This window comes from Mycena indigotica (genome assembly GCF_014461135.1).
Source record: "Mycena indigotica strain 171206Taipei chromosome Unknown Mind.scaff0010, whole genome shotgun sequence".
Classification (NCBI taxonomy): domain Eukaryota; kingdom Fungi; phylum Basidiomycota; class Agaricomycetes; order Agaricales; family Mycenaceae; genus Mycena; species Mycena indigotica.
Window position 1 is genome coordinate 3,305,100 of NW_023503009.1, and position 17,787 is coordinate 3,322,886.

Genomic DNA, 17,787 nt, shown 5'->3' on the forward strand with positions numbered 1-17,787 from the left:
TTCGGTTGACAACAATTTTTTGCGGCTTCCGACAAGATAGTATGTGTAGTTGGTCATCTCCCAATTGTTCTCCCACTTCAGATGCGGGTTTGTTAGCACCATTGGCGCGGCGCAAAGATCCGGGGGGAAATTCCAGCTGAGGTGAGTGAAATCAATCAGCATTCGCTTATCGTTATTGACGCCTTGATCGAGAGCTTGAATCAATTCCAGCACTTCATTCAGTTGAAGCCCCTCAAAGGTCTGGAGCTTCTGGTCTAACAAGCCACTGAGGATGCGGCTTGACCGATCGACATTCAAATTTGGAGGGAAGTCGAGAACTTTACTGGTGGACGCGGTTAGCTGAATCCCTAGCCTTTGATAGAGGACATCGACGAAGGATGAGGGGACACAAGCAACCTGAGCCGCTATGACTGCTGTTTCTGACACAGATTCCGCCACAACTGACGGGTTAAACAATGGGAAGTTTCCTTGTTCATAGCTTGCCACAGAGTGTCGCCTTTCAGAGTTAGCAACTCCACTCTGTACAGAATCCGAGCCATCAGCCGACAATGGTATGGGTGAGTCATGGGAACCCAACGACGGAGTGACCAATGTAGGTTCAGGCTCGGGACCCGTTTCCTCTCCATCCACTTGCATTTGTTGCTCCAAGAGGGAATCATTGATATCTGCGTTGATGGGCTCCGAAGTATCATCGAAATCCATTCGTTCTTCCTCGTCGAAATCATCAAAAGCACTGTTGCTATCATCCTGCTCGGAGGGACAGGCAGCTATATCCCATCTTCGACAAAGGTCCCATTCATCCCGGAAGGGGTCGTAGTGACGTTCGCTTGGGCAAAACTTTTCCCATAACGATGAGTAGCTTGCGGGGAGCTCAGCTACGCGGACGAGCTCATCGTTCTGTCTCCGCCAAGAGAAAACGCGACTGTCTTGTGCAGGTAGATGCATGGTCCCTGTCGCGTTCACCAAGAGACGAGCTGCTTCCGCACGTGCTAAGCGGGCCGCACGGTCTGCACTAGTTTCTGATTGTTCCTTTCCCGCATTAACTGAGGCACGGCGTCGCATGAATTGGCTATGAGTCTCCGCTTGTTTCCAATGTGCAAGTATACTTTCATCCCTTGCTTGAACTGGTGGAACCAATCTACTGTTCGTCGGCATGAACGAGCTAGTATACTCCCAGGTTGAAAAGGGCATGTACGTTGAGGTTTGCGACAGGAACTGAATTTCGTCAGAGCCAGGTCGAAAATCCGAGGAAGCCAGTGCATAAGAGGGAAGTATTGACTTCTCCACGGGATGACGGCAGAGCTCTCCGTAGCTCAAACAAAATGGAATGGAGAGTCGATATTTTGCAACAATCTCTATTAGGCTGGCAAGAAAGGCTTGCTGAGGCAGATCCATCACTACGGTTAAATCTATAACCGCTCCTTGTCGAGGTTGGGACCAGTTCGATATATTTCGAGAGCCGATGATGTCTTGCAGGCGAGTCAGGGGAATGCCGGTTGCGGATTCCAAGTGTTGATACAAATGTTGGAAATACGAGTCCCGGCTTCGGAAGGTACTATTGACACGATGGAGGAGGAGTAATAGCGAAAGGGAGGCAGCTTTGACGAGAAAAGCCGCTCGTGATAAATGCAGCGCGTTCATAGCATCTGGTTTCGTGCTATGACCCTGCATGTAACCATAATCACGAGGAGAAGGCCCGGAATCGATCGGGACTGGAACAGGTGCAGGTCGGTTTAAGAGCGAGTCACGTAGAGTTGTCTCTAAGCGAATAATATTTTCCTCGAGACACGTCCATTCTTCGATAAATTTCTGCTCGATTCGAAAAGGCGGATGATAGCTGTCCAGGCTTACTAAATGCGGTTCTGGTCTTCTGTGGACAAGGCATGATGGCACACGGATGGTGGCAAAAGCCTTATCGAAAGCTGGATTGCTGAGTATGAAACTTGACACTAGCATGGTGTGAGGTAGGCGAGGCATTTTCAGGTCGAGCGAGTCGCAAAATGAATGTCGCGGAGAGGGCGCTATATCGCTGGTGAGAGACTCGATTGTCCACATCCGATCACTGAATCCAACACGGCGGAGGTCTTGGGAGGTGGTCCCAACAACACCGTATAGACCATTCGCGCCACTTTTGAAATGTCCCATGATGAGGCCGTCCTCTTTCTGGCAGAGCCGTAAGGAAACATAGCGGGGAAGGGAGGGGGGTACTTGCTGGCAAACCATCCACTATCACCGGTTTGCGGGGTGCGGTGCTCATTCTTTGTGGACGTGGGTGGTGTCGAATCGGTATAGGTGATTGCAATGGGAGTTCGACATCGTGGTAGGGATGCGCCATATCTGCTGAATGGCTACTGCGTCAGCTTGAAGGAGAAGAAGTATTGCCCGCACATGTAGCTGGAAAGTGACGCGGAAAAGTTCACTGGCGGATAACAAGATCAACACGAAATAAGGACGTATGGATTGACGAAGATACTGCAGGACAAAGAAGTGTCGTCCTGGGCACTTGGACAGGTCGAAAGGATCAACCACAACGTCGCAGTCACTGATCCAGTCACGGATCACCTGATCGCAAAACCAGAATGAAAAATAAGCGGGCGCACGGCGGTACAAACAGAACGAACGAAAACAGAGGGCTGATAATTTTGTACATCAGGAAACCTGCACGCGAATGTAGCCTCCATAATACCCCGTAATACCATAGGCAGACTGTGTGGTAACTTGACATGACAAATCAGATCAGTCCTATGCTGTCCTGCCAGTGACTCCTACTTATGCAATCGCTATGGATCTCTCCCCACCTCTCGCTCACTATGCGTCTCTGGTGCATGGCTCGATGGCTTCTCACTGGCACGGAAATCGAAAGACTTGACTTCAGGGTCGCAGTCATCTTGCACTTTACTCCGACCACTACCACGAGTTCTACGACGCCGCCCACCTCGACTACGTTCATGGATGCTGACACGCATGCTGCCTTCGAAGCTGTTTATCACAGCAGCGCTGGCATTAACCCTCTAATCGGCTCTCCCACTGCCCCATCCTCCGATGACCAATACGCCCACTCTCAGTATGGCCTTGCTCAACGTGTCTTCATCCGACGTCACCATCGCGCACTCGCCGCGAACGAACAAGACAGCGAGAACCAGAACGATTTAGAGAAGGACATAGAGTACAAACACGACCTGGAGAACACTCATGACTTGGAGAACAAACACGACTCCGAGTCGGATTTGGAGAACCACAACGATTCGGACCACGCTTCAGTTCATCGAGGCAGTACTCCGCTCGGCGCATTTGACGCTGGTATCGATTCGGAAGACGAGATTCCCCCAGCCGAAAGCCTTATCTCTGGGTGCCTCGGTATCATCTATCCGACTCCTGCTGCCCCTTCATTCGACAGCCCCACCTGCGGTGTTGATGATTCGGGTTCTGGCACTGTTGTGGACAACGATAAGCCTCTGCCCAGTTTGCTGGCATATACTCGGTCAGTCAATTTACGCTCCATTGAACTCAGACTGAAGTACGAGAAACAGCGCAAGCTTCATTTACGAAAACAACCAGTACTCTCGTTCGATTAAATAAAAACCTCATGGCGATGAACAAACAGTCCGACAACAACAACCAGCAACTCCGCCAAGAGACCGAACGTCTCAAGGCGCGTATTCAACTGCTCGAGGAGGAGAAGCAGGGCTTGGTTGACGAGTTAGAGTATTCGCAGCAGGAGGCTGAGGTCAACTTGAAGCTGAAAAGGGACGTGACCAAGGATCAAGCCCGCGCGCAACGGTTTATTTTCGCTCCTGAACTCTTGTAACGTGCACGCAAAATCATCTAAGTAGTACTAAATAATTCGTTCTGTTCGTTCTGTAGTACTCAATACAATTTGTTATTACTCACCCGCTCAGTCTAAGTTGTTGCGAAAAGCAAATATATAAGGCAGGTCATTATGAACTGCTACAGTATACGTGTACATACAGTCATTTAATGTCAGAGGGAAAACTATCTATTCTACTCACAACCGGATTTTATCATCTCTTTGCAAGTCTCGCACCGTTCCCAGAGGAGAGCACTCATCCCCTGACTACGAACAAGGCCCCGTGCCATTGTGATATTCTCCGTCGCCGTTGCGAGCTTGATGGTGGCTTCCTGAATAGATTTCTGGAGTAATTCGCAGGAGAGGTTCGCTTCATGGAGTTTTGCGAGTGTTGCACGTAGCTCCAATGCACAAGCATCCTTATCCTTATGCAACGCGAGGGTCTTTAGCTCCTCTATTTGTGGGTTTTCGCTCGATGTCAGCTAATGGAATGATCAGTAAATTGTCAAACAGTGAATGCTCCGCGCACAGTGGTGTCTTCAAATTCAGACGAGCGTTGGACTAATCTTTCCTGTGCATCGTGTAGATTCTTCTCTGATTGTTGTGCCACATGTTGCAGAACTTGACGATATAGCGTAGCTTCGTGGTGTTTCATAGACACAGCGTTCAGCTCCAATGAGCAAACACTTTTAGCGTGCGGAGAGTATGCAGGAAGAGCTCTGCACTAGCAGGAGTTTCAGGCATAGCGACCACTGTCTTGCCGAACAAGTTGGGAGGAATCTGTGCCCGGCCCAGTGGTTGAGAGACGTGTCGCACGAAATAGGCGTGGAAGAGACGCACCACATGCGCTTTAACGCATTGGTCTTCGGCAGCAGAGTCCCTCATGCTGGGTGTAGTAAGTACGGTGAGATTGGAATGAGCATCGGTGACGGTGAGCGAGCCTGACGGTGGGCCAAGAAGTCGGATGGTGGTTATTGCCGAACCGAAGTTTCGGCTCTATATGTGAAGATGAAAACCAGCCCCCCCAAATTGGGAGTGGCTGTGTTTTGATTACCCTTATTGGGACGGCATCACAAGGATCACATGATGCGTCCAGCAGAGTCACGGTTCGGCTCTCTGCCGCTTGCGGCCTTATCCCCTCTCATGTTAGTCCATACGAGTCACAACTTGTCTTCAAGTTGTAACTTGTCGTTCCGTTTTCAACTTGAAGGTGGACTTGAAGTACTGCGACTCGGAACTTCTGCCTGTCGGTGTTCCATGCCCTTGTTCTCGTACAATCGACAATACCAGCGCGAACCAAGATTTAAATGCCCAGGTCCCCGTTGCCGCTGTACTTTCGACACCAAGACGAAGGTTCTACAACATCTCAATAATCCACGATCATCTTGTGTTGGTTGGTCTCGCGAAGCCACAGCTGCAATTGGTGTTGGTGGGCCTGAGGCAGAGGCTTATATCGCTCGGTTCGAAGAAGCCTTTGGCACCAGCAAGCGCGCGACTTGTTCGGAGACAGCAGCAGTACATCAGCCAACTCAAGAGCCAGATTTGATTCCCAATATTCCACTGGCAACCTCTAGTGCATCTGTACAACCCGCCACAGAGCAGACAGGGCAAGACTACCAGTGCCCTTATGTCGGAGCAGCTCAAACGGCGAATGGTGGAAAGAGTTTCGTTAACTGGGTTGAGGATGATGAATTCAACAGCCTTCGAACGGACAACCTCTTTTATCCCTTCGTCGGGGAGTTGGAGTGGGAATTTTCCGACTTTCTTGCTCATTCCAGTCTCACCATCAAGGAGATCAACGAGTTGCTTGTATTGGTACATTTTTGTTATCCACTCCCAACAACATCTCATTGGCATTTCATTCAGATTCGGCAATATCTAGCACCACATCTTTCGTACAAGACAGCCAAGCAGCTGCGCCAACGCATCGAGCTATTGCCTACCTGCCCGAAGTGGCACTCACGAACAATCACATACCCTGGATATCCGACAAAGAAGCCTATCGTTCTCTTCTACCGAAACTCACTTGAATGCATCCAACTCCTTGTTTGAAATCCGCTGTTCAAGGACAGTCTCGACTTGGTTCCTACGCAAATGTTTTGAGACAATGAGCGGGTCCATGGGGAGTGGATAAATAGTGATAGTGCGTGGAAGATGCAGGTTTGTCGCAGCATCCGGTTAAGGTTTTTTTCTTTGACTGATGTTATGGCAGGAAGCCGTTCCTATTGGCCACACCGTTCTTGGAGTTATCGCCAGCTCTGACAAGACAAACATATCGGTCATGAATGGCGATCGCGTCGCTCACCCATTTTTGCTGTCACTGGCAAACCTACGAAGCGATGTAGCAATGAAAGCCTCAAACCATGCTTTTCTCATGATAGCACTTCTTCCCGTTCCTAAATTTCTCTGCGCAAAAAGTGTGCGGAGCGTAATGGAAAGTCGATTACTCCATCACTGCCTCGATATAATTTGCGAGCCTCTGAAGATGGCAACTCGAGATGAGGCTATCTTATCGAAACACGATGGTTCCCTCATTTATGCGCACACACCGTTGGTCTCCTATATTGTCGACACCCCAGAGGCTACTGATATCGCCTGCATCAAAGCGAAAACTTCGCATTTGACAACTGCATCACATCACACACTCGGCGACAACTTTCGTCATCCAGAAAGGACAGGCGAGAGCACATGGGCAGCTATCTCGTCTATCTCCACAAGAGTATCTCCAAACAGCATTGCTGATAGCCTCCAAAGCTCATCCGCACCGACTGAATGGCGTTCACCTCCCTTTTTGGCGAAACTGGCCTCTCTCAACAAATCCCTCGAAGTTTTTAACACCAGAAGTACTCCACCATGTCCATAAAGCATTTTTCGATCACGACTTCCAGTGGGGGCGCAAGATCATGGGCGACAATGAACTTGATTTCCGCCTCTCGATCATCCCCGTTCTGGTGTGCGACATTTCAAGGAGGGTGTTACTCGTCTAAAGCAACTGGGTGGTCGCGAGCATCGAGAGCTTCAACGCTCTTTCATCTGTATCATTGCGGATGCTGTCCCTCGACAGGTTGTTGTTGCCCTTCGTGCGCTCATGGACTTTAGGTTCATGGCGCAGTCACCTCAAATTACTGAAGCAACCCTCGTCCGCATGGAGCAGTGCCTCGCAACCTTCCATGAACACAAGCAACACATCATTGACTGCGGTGGGCGAGAGCAACCGCATTTCGCCATCCCGAAGCTCGAATTCCTTCATAGCATTGTGCCAAGCATTCGATGGGCGGGGGTTCCTATGCAATACACGGCAGATATTACGGAGAAGGCTCACAGCACCCAGATAAAAGTCCCAGCTCGAACGGAGACCAATCATCGCGATTACGACCCTCAAATTGTTCGCCATCTCGATCGAGCGGAGAAGCTCCGACTTTTTGGGTTATATACTGGAATCAAGTCGGAACAGCTGCAGCTCAAAATGGAGGATGTTGTTGATGATGGCGAAGAACGGGAAGGTGAAGGTGAACCGAGTTCTGAGCTCCAAACTGAAGATGTCGCGGGACCATCTTTGATTGGCGAAGCCTCACGCCCAGTACGAAACTTGTTCAAAGCAGCGGAACTCTATCCACTCCTCTACCCCCAAACTGAAAGTCGGTTCACCATTGCTCCTTCAGCAGCCTTTTTGCTTAATCGAAGACCAACATTACCAAAAGTCTCGGTTGAAGATGTTGGCAACATGTACAAATTGAATGATCTTCGGGCGGCTCTGGGAGATTTCTACTATGGGCAAAACACTACACATAAACCGCTTCTTGGTGGTCGACGTCGGCACCATACTGACTGTGCGCTTCCGTTTACCCACCTTGAAGTCTGGTATTCACTTCGCGTTCAACTCACAGCTCCTCATACCAGCCGACCACTCCCTTCGCAATTATTATTCGCTCAGCCACCTCCCGTCGATTCGATGTGGGAGATAGGACGATATGACCCAGTTCTTTTGTCGAATTCCGTTGATGCTGCTTGGCCATGCAAGGGCTTTCGCGACGGGCTTCAAGGTCGCGTGGCTCATCTAAGGAATAACGGGCCGTCGGCGCCTAATTAGGAAGACAATGGCGAGTGGTCCGGACTGAAGCATTGGCACAACTGAGCTGTTTAGGCTATAGTAGAAGAGTTCATAATATTTAGGCTAAGTAAATATATAACAGTAGTAGCAACAGTAGTAGCTAATTAATCTAAAAGCTCAAACAATCCAAAGTGTACTGGCAGGTGGCTGATAAGGTGGCATTGGTCAATAAGGTGGCATTGGTCAAGATACAGCAGACATGACCCAGAGAGGCCCAAGCAGCACTGGCAGCTTTGGGACTTGGGCATGCCAGTACTAGTGGGAGATGTGGCTACATAGCTGCATACCTGCTTAAGCCACTGCTCGCAACACTGGAGAAGGTTGACCACAAGCCTGAGGGGGTGACTGTCACGGACTCACGACACTGCCAATCCGGACCAGTCGCCATTGTCTTCCTAATTGGGCGCCGACGGCCCGTTATTCCTTAGATCAGCCATTGAACCATCATACTTATTGTTCATCGTCACTTTTACGATTGATGAAATACAGACCATACAGTTGGCCAGATACGGTTATTCATGCGGCCATGCTGGCCGAACAAGGACCATACCGGTGTCAACCCGTTCTTACTCTACGTCCAACGATTCGATGTTGTGCCACAGCTTTCATTGGACAAGAGGGACGCGATGACCGGTCAGTTCATACTCCGACGAGGATTGAGAGCCGACAAAAGTAGGATCGGGGGGGTCATTGATATGAGACACATTCGCGCACCAATCGAGCTGATTCCGCGTCATGGGGCGAGAGCAGATGGTCGTTTGACGCCATACACGAGCTTGGAGTACAGCCCAGAATTGCGGCTCAATCAACATTCAAGCAAAGAACTGTTTTGGGTGCTCGAATCTATCTCTCTCCCTTCATGAGTCCTTGGTATAATTAGGCTAGGCTTACTACAAGTAGCAATTGTAGTCTCAGTACCAAGATGAAACTTTCTTTGCTTCAAGTTTTCTGATCATCCGAAAGCCTGAGCGATGATACGTCTGTGATGCGTGACTTCTTCTAAAGACTACCACCAGCTCGTTACCAGAATCCTAAGCCACGGTGGTCAAACTGTGGCCGTCACGCGTTTTTCGCCCAAGCGCGTTCGTTGGAATCCTCCGTCCACTTCGCAATGCCCAGCGATCGGATTGAAGTCGTCATTCTTCAAGTTGTCACTCGCAGAGATTTTGCTACCAACCGCACTCCCAAGAAGACAGACAAGCAAACGGGCTTACCCAACCTCAGCAAGGAGAAGAGGAAAGATGGGGAGAAGAGAGGTGATGAATTGGTGCGTTTTGTGGTTGTTGCAGACGCGCGAAAAACTCACTCCCACTTACTAGTGTGTAGAAGACCAGCAGTTCAGCTTAGAGGGACTAGCAGGGCGGCTGAATGTGCGTGTAGCATTTGTATGCAATCTACCCTGGCTAATGACGTTAGGAATCCAATGCTGACGTCTATAAACCAGCGCTGGAAACCCTTCGAATTCTCATTCGGACATCTACATCCTTGATGGCGTCCGTTCCGAAACCACCCAAGTTTCTGCACCTGTTGTACCCCGACCTCCGAACGCTCTACGAAACATGGGAGCCATCCGGAAACAAGGTATATTTCACACTTTTTTTCACGTTCTGAATCTAAACTATTACGCAGTCTTTATTTGCAGCCATCTTATTGGTCTTCGCTATGACTTATTCGGACACCCCACTGCAAGGCACTCCTCGCTATCGTTTACTGGCAGCAGAAGTTCGGCCAGCAGGCTCACCGCTTTCCGACCCCGGATCATGGGACGAATACGTTCGACATCTTGCTGCTGAACTCGGTGACGAATACAACATTCGTGAACAAGAAGATGACGAGGTTGAACCAGTCAAGGGTTCATCACTAGTGCTTAAAGTTCCTGACATAATTGACGACCTCCGTTCCCTTCAAGTTGCAAAAGAGTGTGTCGTATTCCTCCTCGACCATAACGCCGAACCGGACGCTATCGATCTTCTTCAAGAGTTGGAAATGGTGGAGGAATCAATTGCTCTTGTCGACAGGAATACATATACACGCGTTTGCCAGTACCTCGTTGGGTTTGTGATCTATTTTTTCGGCTTATTTATTGTGCTGACTTCTTTGTCTCCAGTCAAGACAGCAAAATTACCGGAATGATTCTTCAAGTGCTGATGGAGAAGGCAGAGCAGAACGACAAGTCCCTGCCAATTGGACTGAACAATGTTTCAAATCCTCAACGGCCCATTCTCAACTCGCTCTCAAAGTACAGCCACGACACCATTTTCGCCATTGCACTTAACGCCATTCTCGCTACGGGCCTTGTCGGCACAGGGATCAACAACGCGCGTTTGGCGCAAATGCTTCGACAACTGGCTGGCTACTACTACAAAGAGCCGGAGTGTCTTTTCACGGTCCGTATCGCTCAGGGCTTGGTGCATGTGGGCCAGGGGACGATTGGTCTTGACCTGTTCTACTCCGACCGGAGTATAATGAGCCGTCCTGCCGTTACTAGCTTGTTGGCGGTGCGATGCATCCGAGGCTCCTGATTACCGTCGACGAGGAGCTCAACCCCAAGCCGGTAACGGTTTGGGTTGGACAGGTTCGTGGCTCTTTTTTGGTGTCTGAAAAGGCTCTGGATATTGTTGGCCAAGCAGGCAAACCTCGAACGATATCTGGTTTTCAAACACACCAGACACCAGTGCGCTTGGCTACCAAAGATCGTGCGGAGTTGGCAACAAGGGAGTACATCCCATTTGCGCCGGTGCTCGAAGGTATGCTGATCCTGCAAAGAAATCCGGGAAAAAGAGGACAAGATGGAGTTGTAGTCATACTTAGAATTAACATTTAATTTGCTCATGTCAGTTTCTCATCCGTTTGTTTGGATAATGAGTAACGCCAGTTTACAGGCTTTGGATGTGGTGGACCAAGCACGCAAACCTTGGACGATATCAGGTTTTCGAGCACACCGACACCTACCTATGGTTGGAGAGATCATGCAAATTTGGCAACGGGACGGTGCCTGATGACAAGATGGAGTTGTAGTACCAATATTAGTGTTTTAACGAGTTCCAACGACGGTCTTGAAGTTACAGCACTTTGCAGAAGTGTAGGTGGTTTGTGGAGCGCGCTCAGCGCTCCAACCTGTTTACATCTGTTGTCGTGTTTTTCCCATAAATGGGTCTCTGGCTCCACTGGGTCGTTCCCAGGCCAGCTTACAGCTGTTGGCAAAATCCTAGGCCACTCCAAAATTTCTACTCGTCTGACGTCACACACGCTCTGAGCTCGGAGGGTCGCTTAACTGGAGCAACAGTGGAGCATTGGCACTGCAAACTGCTTTATTTGGGTTGAATTCTGTCCGATGCTCCAAGAGAGGAAATTTTAATGTGGCCTAGGATTTTGCCAACAGCTGTAAAACTTGACAGGAGCCACAACAACAATAAACAGGTTGGAGCATCGAGTAGGCTCCACAAACCACCTACATTTTTGCAAAGAGCTATATAACTTATAGTAGTATTTATCTCCCGGCGATCAACCGTCAGCGAAATGTTAATTGTGATGCAAACCAGCTTCGCTCAGGCTTCCACGACCCTGCACGACCCTGTCGTTGCTTATGGCTAGCAATGGCGGCACTGGCCTTGCGAAAAAGCCTCGTAGCAAAAACGTTTCAAAAGCGAAGCCTCCGAATCTAATCTGACAGCGTCACACGGACAGCAACTCCGAACTTGAATCCGCGAGGTCGTTCCAGAAGTGCCACTCCAACGGCAAATGTACCACCACAAGCACTGGCGGTCGGCAGTACTAGTGGTGCCGAGCGTGGGTTCTCAAGTGTCGGTGAGCCTTGTATCTTGTTTTTGTTCTTTATGCTAGTTACTCATCTATCTTTACTCTGCACAGTGCCACAAAAACGTCGTTCGACGGACGACAACGCGAACGCGAATGCAAATGCGAATACTCAAGCTCGCCCCCCACTATCCGAGCCGATTCGAGTAGCAAAACGACAGCGATTCTCGACTCTCGACCGATTAGAGCGCGACTCTCATACTCTGAGCAACCCAACACATCGACGTCCCACCACTCGCTATGCTGGACCGGCAGATGTTGGTCGTAATCCCATGGCTCCCCCAGTCACAGGCCTCGCTAGTGTAGGTTTATCAATCTCTTCAAGCTCGGAACTCATCTCTCCTAGCGGAAGCGGCGAGCGGACTTGGAGGAGAACCAAACTGAACCGCGACTTCCGCAACCACAACTTCAACCTTAACCGGTACCTCCAAGGTTGTCGCTCGCTACCTTGGTCGATCTTCCTCCTCCAGCCCAGACGCCAGCCGCATCATACAATAGCCAGCAACACCGTCAGGCGCTGGATGCTGGTACCGACGACGAGGATGTCGATGATGCTCAAGCCCATGACCATCGTGATTCTTCTGAAACTGATGAAAGCGACAACGGTTACCCTCGACTTCATGGTATTGAACCTTTTTTTTAATGCTACAGTTTGAACACCATCCAGGATATGGTTCCAATAACCTGGGCGACTACGACATTACGACACAAGGCTATGAGGAATACCCCTCGGTATGTATTAGTTTCACGACCGTGACTCGCTGCTGACGCATAGCAGCTGCGAGAAATGTCATATTCCGATTGTTTGACGCGCAAAACCATCAGTCTTCATTACAACATATTACCTTGCTTTACAAGGTCCTGTATGTGAGAAATTGCCTCACCAAACAAGTGTAAATAACAAAAACAAACAAGTGTACACAGATTGCTATCTATCTTCTATCTTCGGTCTGCGCACTGAAAGGCGCTTCGGGACTTCCTAAGCAGACGCTGTATCAGTGTATGCAAGCGACGCCCACTGTTAACTCCGGCGCATGTCACTCTGACAAATCAATTTGTCAGCGACCCGGCGAGAAATCGCAACGCGGCCTGTACCCGTCGACGTACCCTACCCGCTTGTTCAATCGCGGGCCTCGGGACTAGATTGCTGATGGCTAAAGCAAGGTCTCAGTCTTCGGCGCAAGCGCCGAAGGCCCCTAGTGGACATGCCCTCGGAAATTGCGTCAAGCTCAAATTTCGAGTCGGTTTGTGACTCTGTTATCATTCGAGTTCAAGCCCGCTTATCTGACCGTACAGCTTCAGTGGCCATCGCAATCTGCCAGCGCAACTTACCCCGTGGCTTCACCACCCGGCTTTCCACTCACATATACGAGTAACGGGCCGACACATTTGAACTCCCGTCATTCTACCCAAAGCATCAACTTCCAAAATTCGACAACGCCCTCCAATTTCACTTCGAATTCAAATACTAGTACACTTGTTGCTTCATCTCAGCTTATCCAACAACGACAACCATCTGCTATGAACCAAACCTCAAGTACAACAAGTCAGTTGCACGACAAGTCTGTTGAATTTTGCTTACATACGCTTACAGCTTTGGCGCAATGTCGTGCGCTCTCATCTCAAGGCCTGCCACAACTGTATGTCACGCAAGTCGACACCACGTGTTGAGGATGTTGGACAGGCAGATAGAAAGTACCCCGAGCTGTGGCGTTATGATGAGGGACATAAGGAAGCCACATTGGTGCGGCCGCAGTATGGTGCAAAAATAGGATAAGGTTCGCAGATTCGGAAGAACCACAGAATGCATTGGGAGGGAAGACTCTTCAAAAGAGTATTTGTTAGAGTCTCCAATCATGAGGGTTCCAAGACTGGGAGTTCGACGGAGACAATCCAACAGGTTTCTGACGTAAGTGTGAGATGACGATGTGTCGCTGTTGACCCAGGACAAGTTGAGGAGGGTTAAAGAAACAAGGTTTGGGCCAACTATTGTGGGAGTAAGGGGCAATGAGTCGAGATAAAGGTTCTCTATGTTTGCGGCCAGCCCCGGAAACGGATGCACGGTATCATTCAACAACGAATTTCGAAGAGATGCTACATGCAGGTTTCGAAGCGATGAAAAGTTGGGCCGGATATTTAAGGCAGAGAGTTGGCCAGCGAAAACGTTCCAGTCCTCGTACGAACCCAGCTGAACGGAGAGGTGCGTAATCATGTTGGCTGCTTCAACCAGTAATGGAGCAATATGAGACGCGAAGTTGACGATCTCGGACTCCGAATTCAGACGAATATCCAATCGCTTCAAAGCGGCCTTAGCAAACTGAAAGGCCTGGATGATATAACTCTGGGGGCTCTCTGTAGCCAAAACAATATTAGACCACAGCTCTGGTGTCGACTCCAATACGACCCTCCAAAACTTGCAAACCACCAGGAGCATCGATCGATTCCGAACGTCGATCCTCCAGTCGTCAAGGGACCACGAGGAAATATATGCTTTGAAGATGAGTCCAAGGAGTTCAGGGCATCCCAAAACGGCTTGAGCATTGCTTTCAAAATGACTAGGAGCGAACGAATGGGGGAAAGACACGGAAAACGCGCTTGTTGCAAGTGGGGCGTCGTCTTCCATTGGGTGGTCGATGTTTTGCGCTGTGACCAATTCAGCGTTACGGAAAAGTTCCGATGATTCAGTGGATGATTCAGTGGATTTGACCTGACGTGAACGAATCGTGTGACATTCACAACACGAAAGGTAGGTTGCACTGATCAGCGTTAAGTTGGTTGGGCCTGAAGGCGGGACTTGCATCAGCCATAGACGGCGACAGGGATGTTGGGGCAAGAGGACAAGTTTCCTCCCGGCTGGGAAGATACAGGGCCACTTCCAAAAGCGCCTGTGAAGGTTTTCCCAGCTGTTGATCCAACTAGCGGGCAGAAACCAGGGGAGACTTTCCATGAATTTATGGCTCGACGAGCGCCATCCACGGAACAGCGACTGGCAAAAGAAACAGAGAGGCAAGCACAAGAACGACTTTCACGGGAACAAATTGCAGCCACTGGGCATCCCCCTTCTCTGAACGGGAAACATCGCACTCGCGTCTGGGTCTGGGAATTTGTCAATCCCAGAGATGAAATAACCACTCGTGTGCCATACAATGTCAGAAGAGCAGCAGAAGTTTGGAATGATTATGCGCCCACTCAACGCAAATATGACGGGCTGCGCAATGAATGGGATCTTGCCAAGGAATTAGACCCCGAAGCAACAACTCCACCATCTTCTGACGTCAATGACGACGAAGATTATGATTACGGGGACATGCCACTAATCAAAACGTCAACGAGCAAGGCGCTCGAAGTCCCTAAAGATGTGCCTGGCCATAAAGTCGTTGAGAACGTCGATATCAATAGTTTAATACCATTGGTCGCCAAAACATACAATCAAGTCGACGAAAATTCAGAAAAAGGCTATTTTGCTGTTGTGGACAACGAGCAGCTGTTCCGCCATTATGGATTCCTACTTGCGAACAATGCTCCCAATGACGCGAAGCGTCTCAACGACAATGACGTTAAATGGGCAGTGGGAAATCGCAGGTCTACGGAGACAAACAACATTGGGGTTCTTTTCCAATGCATCATGGACGAGAAGACCCCGGACACCATTCCTTTCGGCCTGTCCGACTTGTCCGACCGCAGAAGTGTCTTGCAACAAGAAGGCTGGTCGGTTTCTGTGTTGCAAATTCGGCGACGACAAGACTATGTTTTTTATGTCCTCGCTCCGGTCTTTGACGAGTTGAAGGAGCCATACATCGTGATTCACGATGCTGCTTTGGTAGTAGAATGCCTTCGACTGGGTAAACAAAGCACAATCGAGATTGTCAGGCATCTTGCCCGCATCGGTGCAGAGTTTTACCCCGCTTGGCGCAGACCCGCGAGTTTCAAATGTGCTAATATCTCGACATATAAAGATGGCTTGCTCCTGCCCAAACCACTCGGTACGCGACCGGAGCAGCACCAAGGCGACCTACTCGATTATTACGCCTATGTTCAGCGCCGGGAAGAGTTTCTGGGTACACCGCATGGCGCATTGGCACTGCTACAAGGGGGATTCGTCGGTAGGCTCGCTCGCATGGTAATTGAGAATGTGGAGGACTTGGTTTCGTCGTACCCCTCAGCACCTGCGTAGCCCACAGAACACTGTGAGTTATCAGTGGTAACCCGCCGGGGTGCCATTGACAAGGCTCAGTATTTTCAGAACATCCCCTGAGGTGAATAATTGCTGGGGAGAGGGGTGAATAAAGTTGAGCTCTAAGGCAAAATTCGCACTAAGTCCAGTATGTAAGGGGTGAATAAAGGTGAATAATACAATGACCAAGTCCCCAGAAGTCCTGTTATGTGACATGTGTGACACATGGTCCCAGAAGGAAATTTTATCGATAGGCATTGGAACTGATGTTTCAGTGGCTGCGCAATGCCTTTTCACAGTTGTATAGAGTGACAAGTATATCAGATTTCCAAAAAAGGAAAATTTCACCATTTAATAGTCCAATCGTCAGAGAATTGTCACAAAATGATAGTTCTCTATCTATACAAACAACTTTCATTAAGTGATGTATAGTAGCAGCTGAATAGTTGTGCCAGCACACGCCAATCACTAGCTGATCTACAACTGATGAAATAATATCTCAATAACTAGAGTAGCTACAGAGCTAATTGAAGTATTACTAAGGATACTTGAATGGGAGGGTCAATATCCCCATCAATACCATGTCATCAGCATACCCATACTGCTGCATGATTATCTATCAGACATTTTGATCTGGCTATATCTCTAGCAGTTCTCTATGGATTCACATTATTATTTCACTAGTAGGTAGGTGGTAATATTGTCTTAATATAATCTGATATGACCATAGTCACATGCCTTTAGAATATACTGTCATACCACTTTTCTGTAGTTTTTCTACCTCAAATTTGACCAGGTATAATGATGACCTGATATCTGGGTGAGAAATGCATGGATAACCATGGGGTCAGTTTTGCTATGGTTAGATGGACATCCCTGATAGCCCTACAAGCCACTTATATTTTCAGGCACCCTATATACCTGTCTATATGGCTCATATCCTATTAGTTCAATCTCCTAATAACTCACTCAGAGGTAAGGAATCTCCAATGAGATAAAGGTAGGAAGTAGAGGAGGGGTTGCCCTGAGAGATGTTATGCCTCCCATGATGTTTTATTCTTGAAATCTCTTGTTATTCTCCATTCTACATATTACTGCTCTGTCACAAGATATTAACAATACAGCCATGATCTGCTAGTTGATTGTGGATCAAAATAAGTCAAGTTCAGTCAATAAGGTATATACACATACCTACCTACTCTGACTGATGATTGTACATACCTGAATGGTGCAATGAGGCAGACAATCAACTGCAGGTTAGATGCAAAACTAGTTTACATGAATAGTGGGGTCTATAGACTGAGTATTGGACATTGAGATGCATGTATTGGGGTATTGGGATATCTACTAGGACCCTGTACTGAAATTGGTTGGGGTTATGGCATGTGTTGCAGAAGGTAGCTAAAGAGAGGGTAGGTACCTATAGAGCAGAAGAGAGTGTCTTCGCTATTACCACTGGTCAGAAAATAATTTCAAGTATGATCCAAGACTTGATTGTAGGATGGTATACACCTTCAAATGAACCTGTCCAGTACTTGAATCAACCTCATAGCTATGATGGATCTCTCACAGTAGCATTATCAGTGTTATCTATTCCCAAAATGATGGGTTCACCATAGTATGGCCTGTGGAAGTCTGAGAAATTTCAGTATATTCAATGGTAGGGGTATGATCCACCTCCCATAAAGTGGTGCCCCTGCCTCTCTGGCATATCTCCATCCTGGGTTATGTGGCACCTAAGGTCTGCAACAATTGACTCACCCTAACACATGCTACAGCATCACTAATGGGTGGAATTATAATGGACTATCCTGTGATATCATATCACTTTAGATCATGAGATTCCATGCATAGGGTCCCAAGATATCAGCAAAATAC

The 17,787-nt window shown here is 48.7% G+C and overlaps 6 protein-coding genes across 6 annotated transcripts; 5 read left to right on the forward strand and 1 right to left on the reverse strand.

Moving 5' to 3' along the window:
- Positions 1-2,810: 2,810 nt before the first annotated feature.
- MIND_01146200 (uncharacterized protein) lies at positions 2,811-3,579 on the forward strand (the record flags this gene model as incomplete). Its single annotated transcript, XM_037367993.1, has 2 exons — positions 2,811-3,481; positions 3,531-3,579. The coding sequence occupies 2 exons, from the start codon at positions 2,811-2,813 to the stop codon at positions 3,577-3,579; spliced, it is 720 nt and encodes a 239-aa protein (XP_037215825.1).
- Positions 3,580-4,002: 423 nt separating this feature from the next.
- Positions 4,003-4,463, reverse strand: MIND_01146300 (uncharacterized protein; the record flags this gene model as incomplete). The annotated part of the gene is made up of 2 exons (XM_037367994.1): positions 4,003-4,290; positions 4,338-4,463. 2 exons carry the CDS (start codon positions 4,461-4,463, stop codon positions 4,003-4,005), a joined length of 414 nt encoding a protein of 137 aa, XP_037215826.1.
- A 458-nt stretch (positions 4,464-4,921) lies between these two features.
- On the forward strand, positions 4,922-5,860 carry MIND_01146400 (RPN1-RPN2-N domain-containing protein; the record flags this gene model as incomplete). The annotated part of the gene is made up of 2 exons (XM_037367995.1): positions 4,922-5,623; positions 5,675-5,860. The coding sequence occupies exons 1-2, from the start codon at positions 4,952-4,954 to the stop codon at positions 5,858-5,860; spliced, it is 858 nt and encodes a 285-aa protein (XP_037215827.1). The 5' UTR covers positions 4,922-4,951.
- A 470-nt stretch (positions 5,861-6,330) lies between these two features.
- Positions 6,331-7,898, forward strand: MIND_01146500 (RPN1-RPN2-N domain-containing protein; the record flags this gene model as incomplete). Its single annotated transcript, XM_037367996.1, has 3 exons — positions 6,331-6,358; positions 6,563-6,759; positions 6,798-7,898. 3 exons carry the CDS (start codon positions 6,331-6,333, stop codon positions 7,896-7,898), a joined length of 1,326 nt encoding a protein of 441 aa, XP_037215828.1.
- Positions 7,899-9,030: 1,132 nt separating this feature from the next.
- Positions 9,031-10,441, forward strand: MIND_01146600 (26S proteasome regulatory subunit RPN1; the record flags this gene model as incomplete). The annotated part of the gene is made up of 5 exons (XM_037367997.1): positions 9,031-9,186; positions 9,239-9,289; positions 9,336-9,500; positions 9,549-9,973; positions 10,027-10,441. The coding sequence occupies 5 exons, from the start codon at positions 9,031-9,033 to the stop codon at positions 10,439-10,441; spliced, it is 1,212 nt and encodes a 403-aa protein (XP_037215829.1).
- A 1,182-nt stretch (positions 10,442-11,623) lies between these two features.
- On the forward strand, positions 11,624-12,544 carry MIND_01146700 (uncharacterized protein; the record flags this gene model as incomplete). Its single annotated transcript, XM_037367998.1, has 4 exons — positions 11,624-12,037; positions 12,082-12,358; positions 12,403-12,467; positions 12,514-12,544. Exons 1-4 carry the CDS (start codon positions 11,976-11,978, stop codon positions 12,542-12,544), a joined length of 435 nt encoding a protein of 144 aa, XP_037215830.1. The 5' UTR covers positions 11,624-11,975.
- Positions 12,545-17,787: the final 5,243 nt, after the last annotated feature.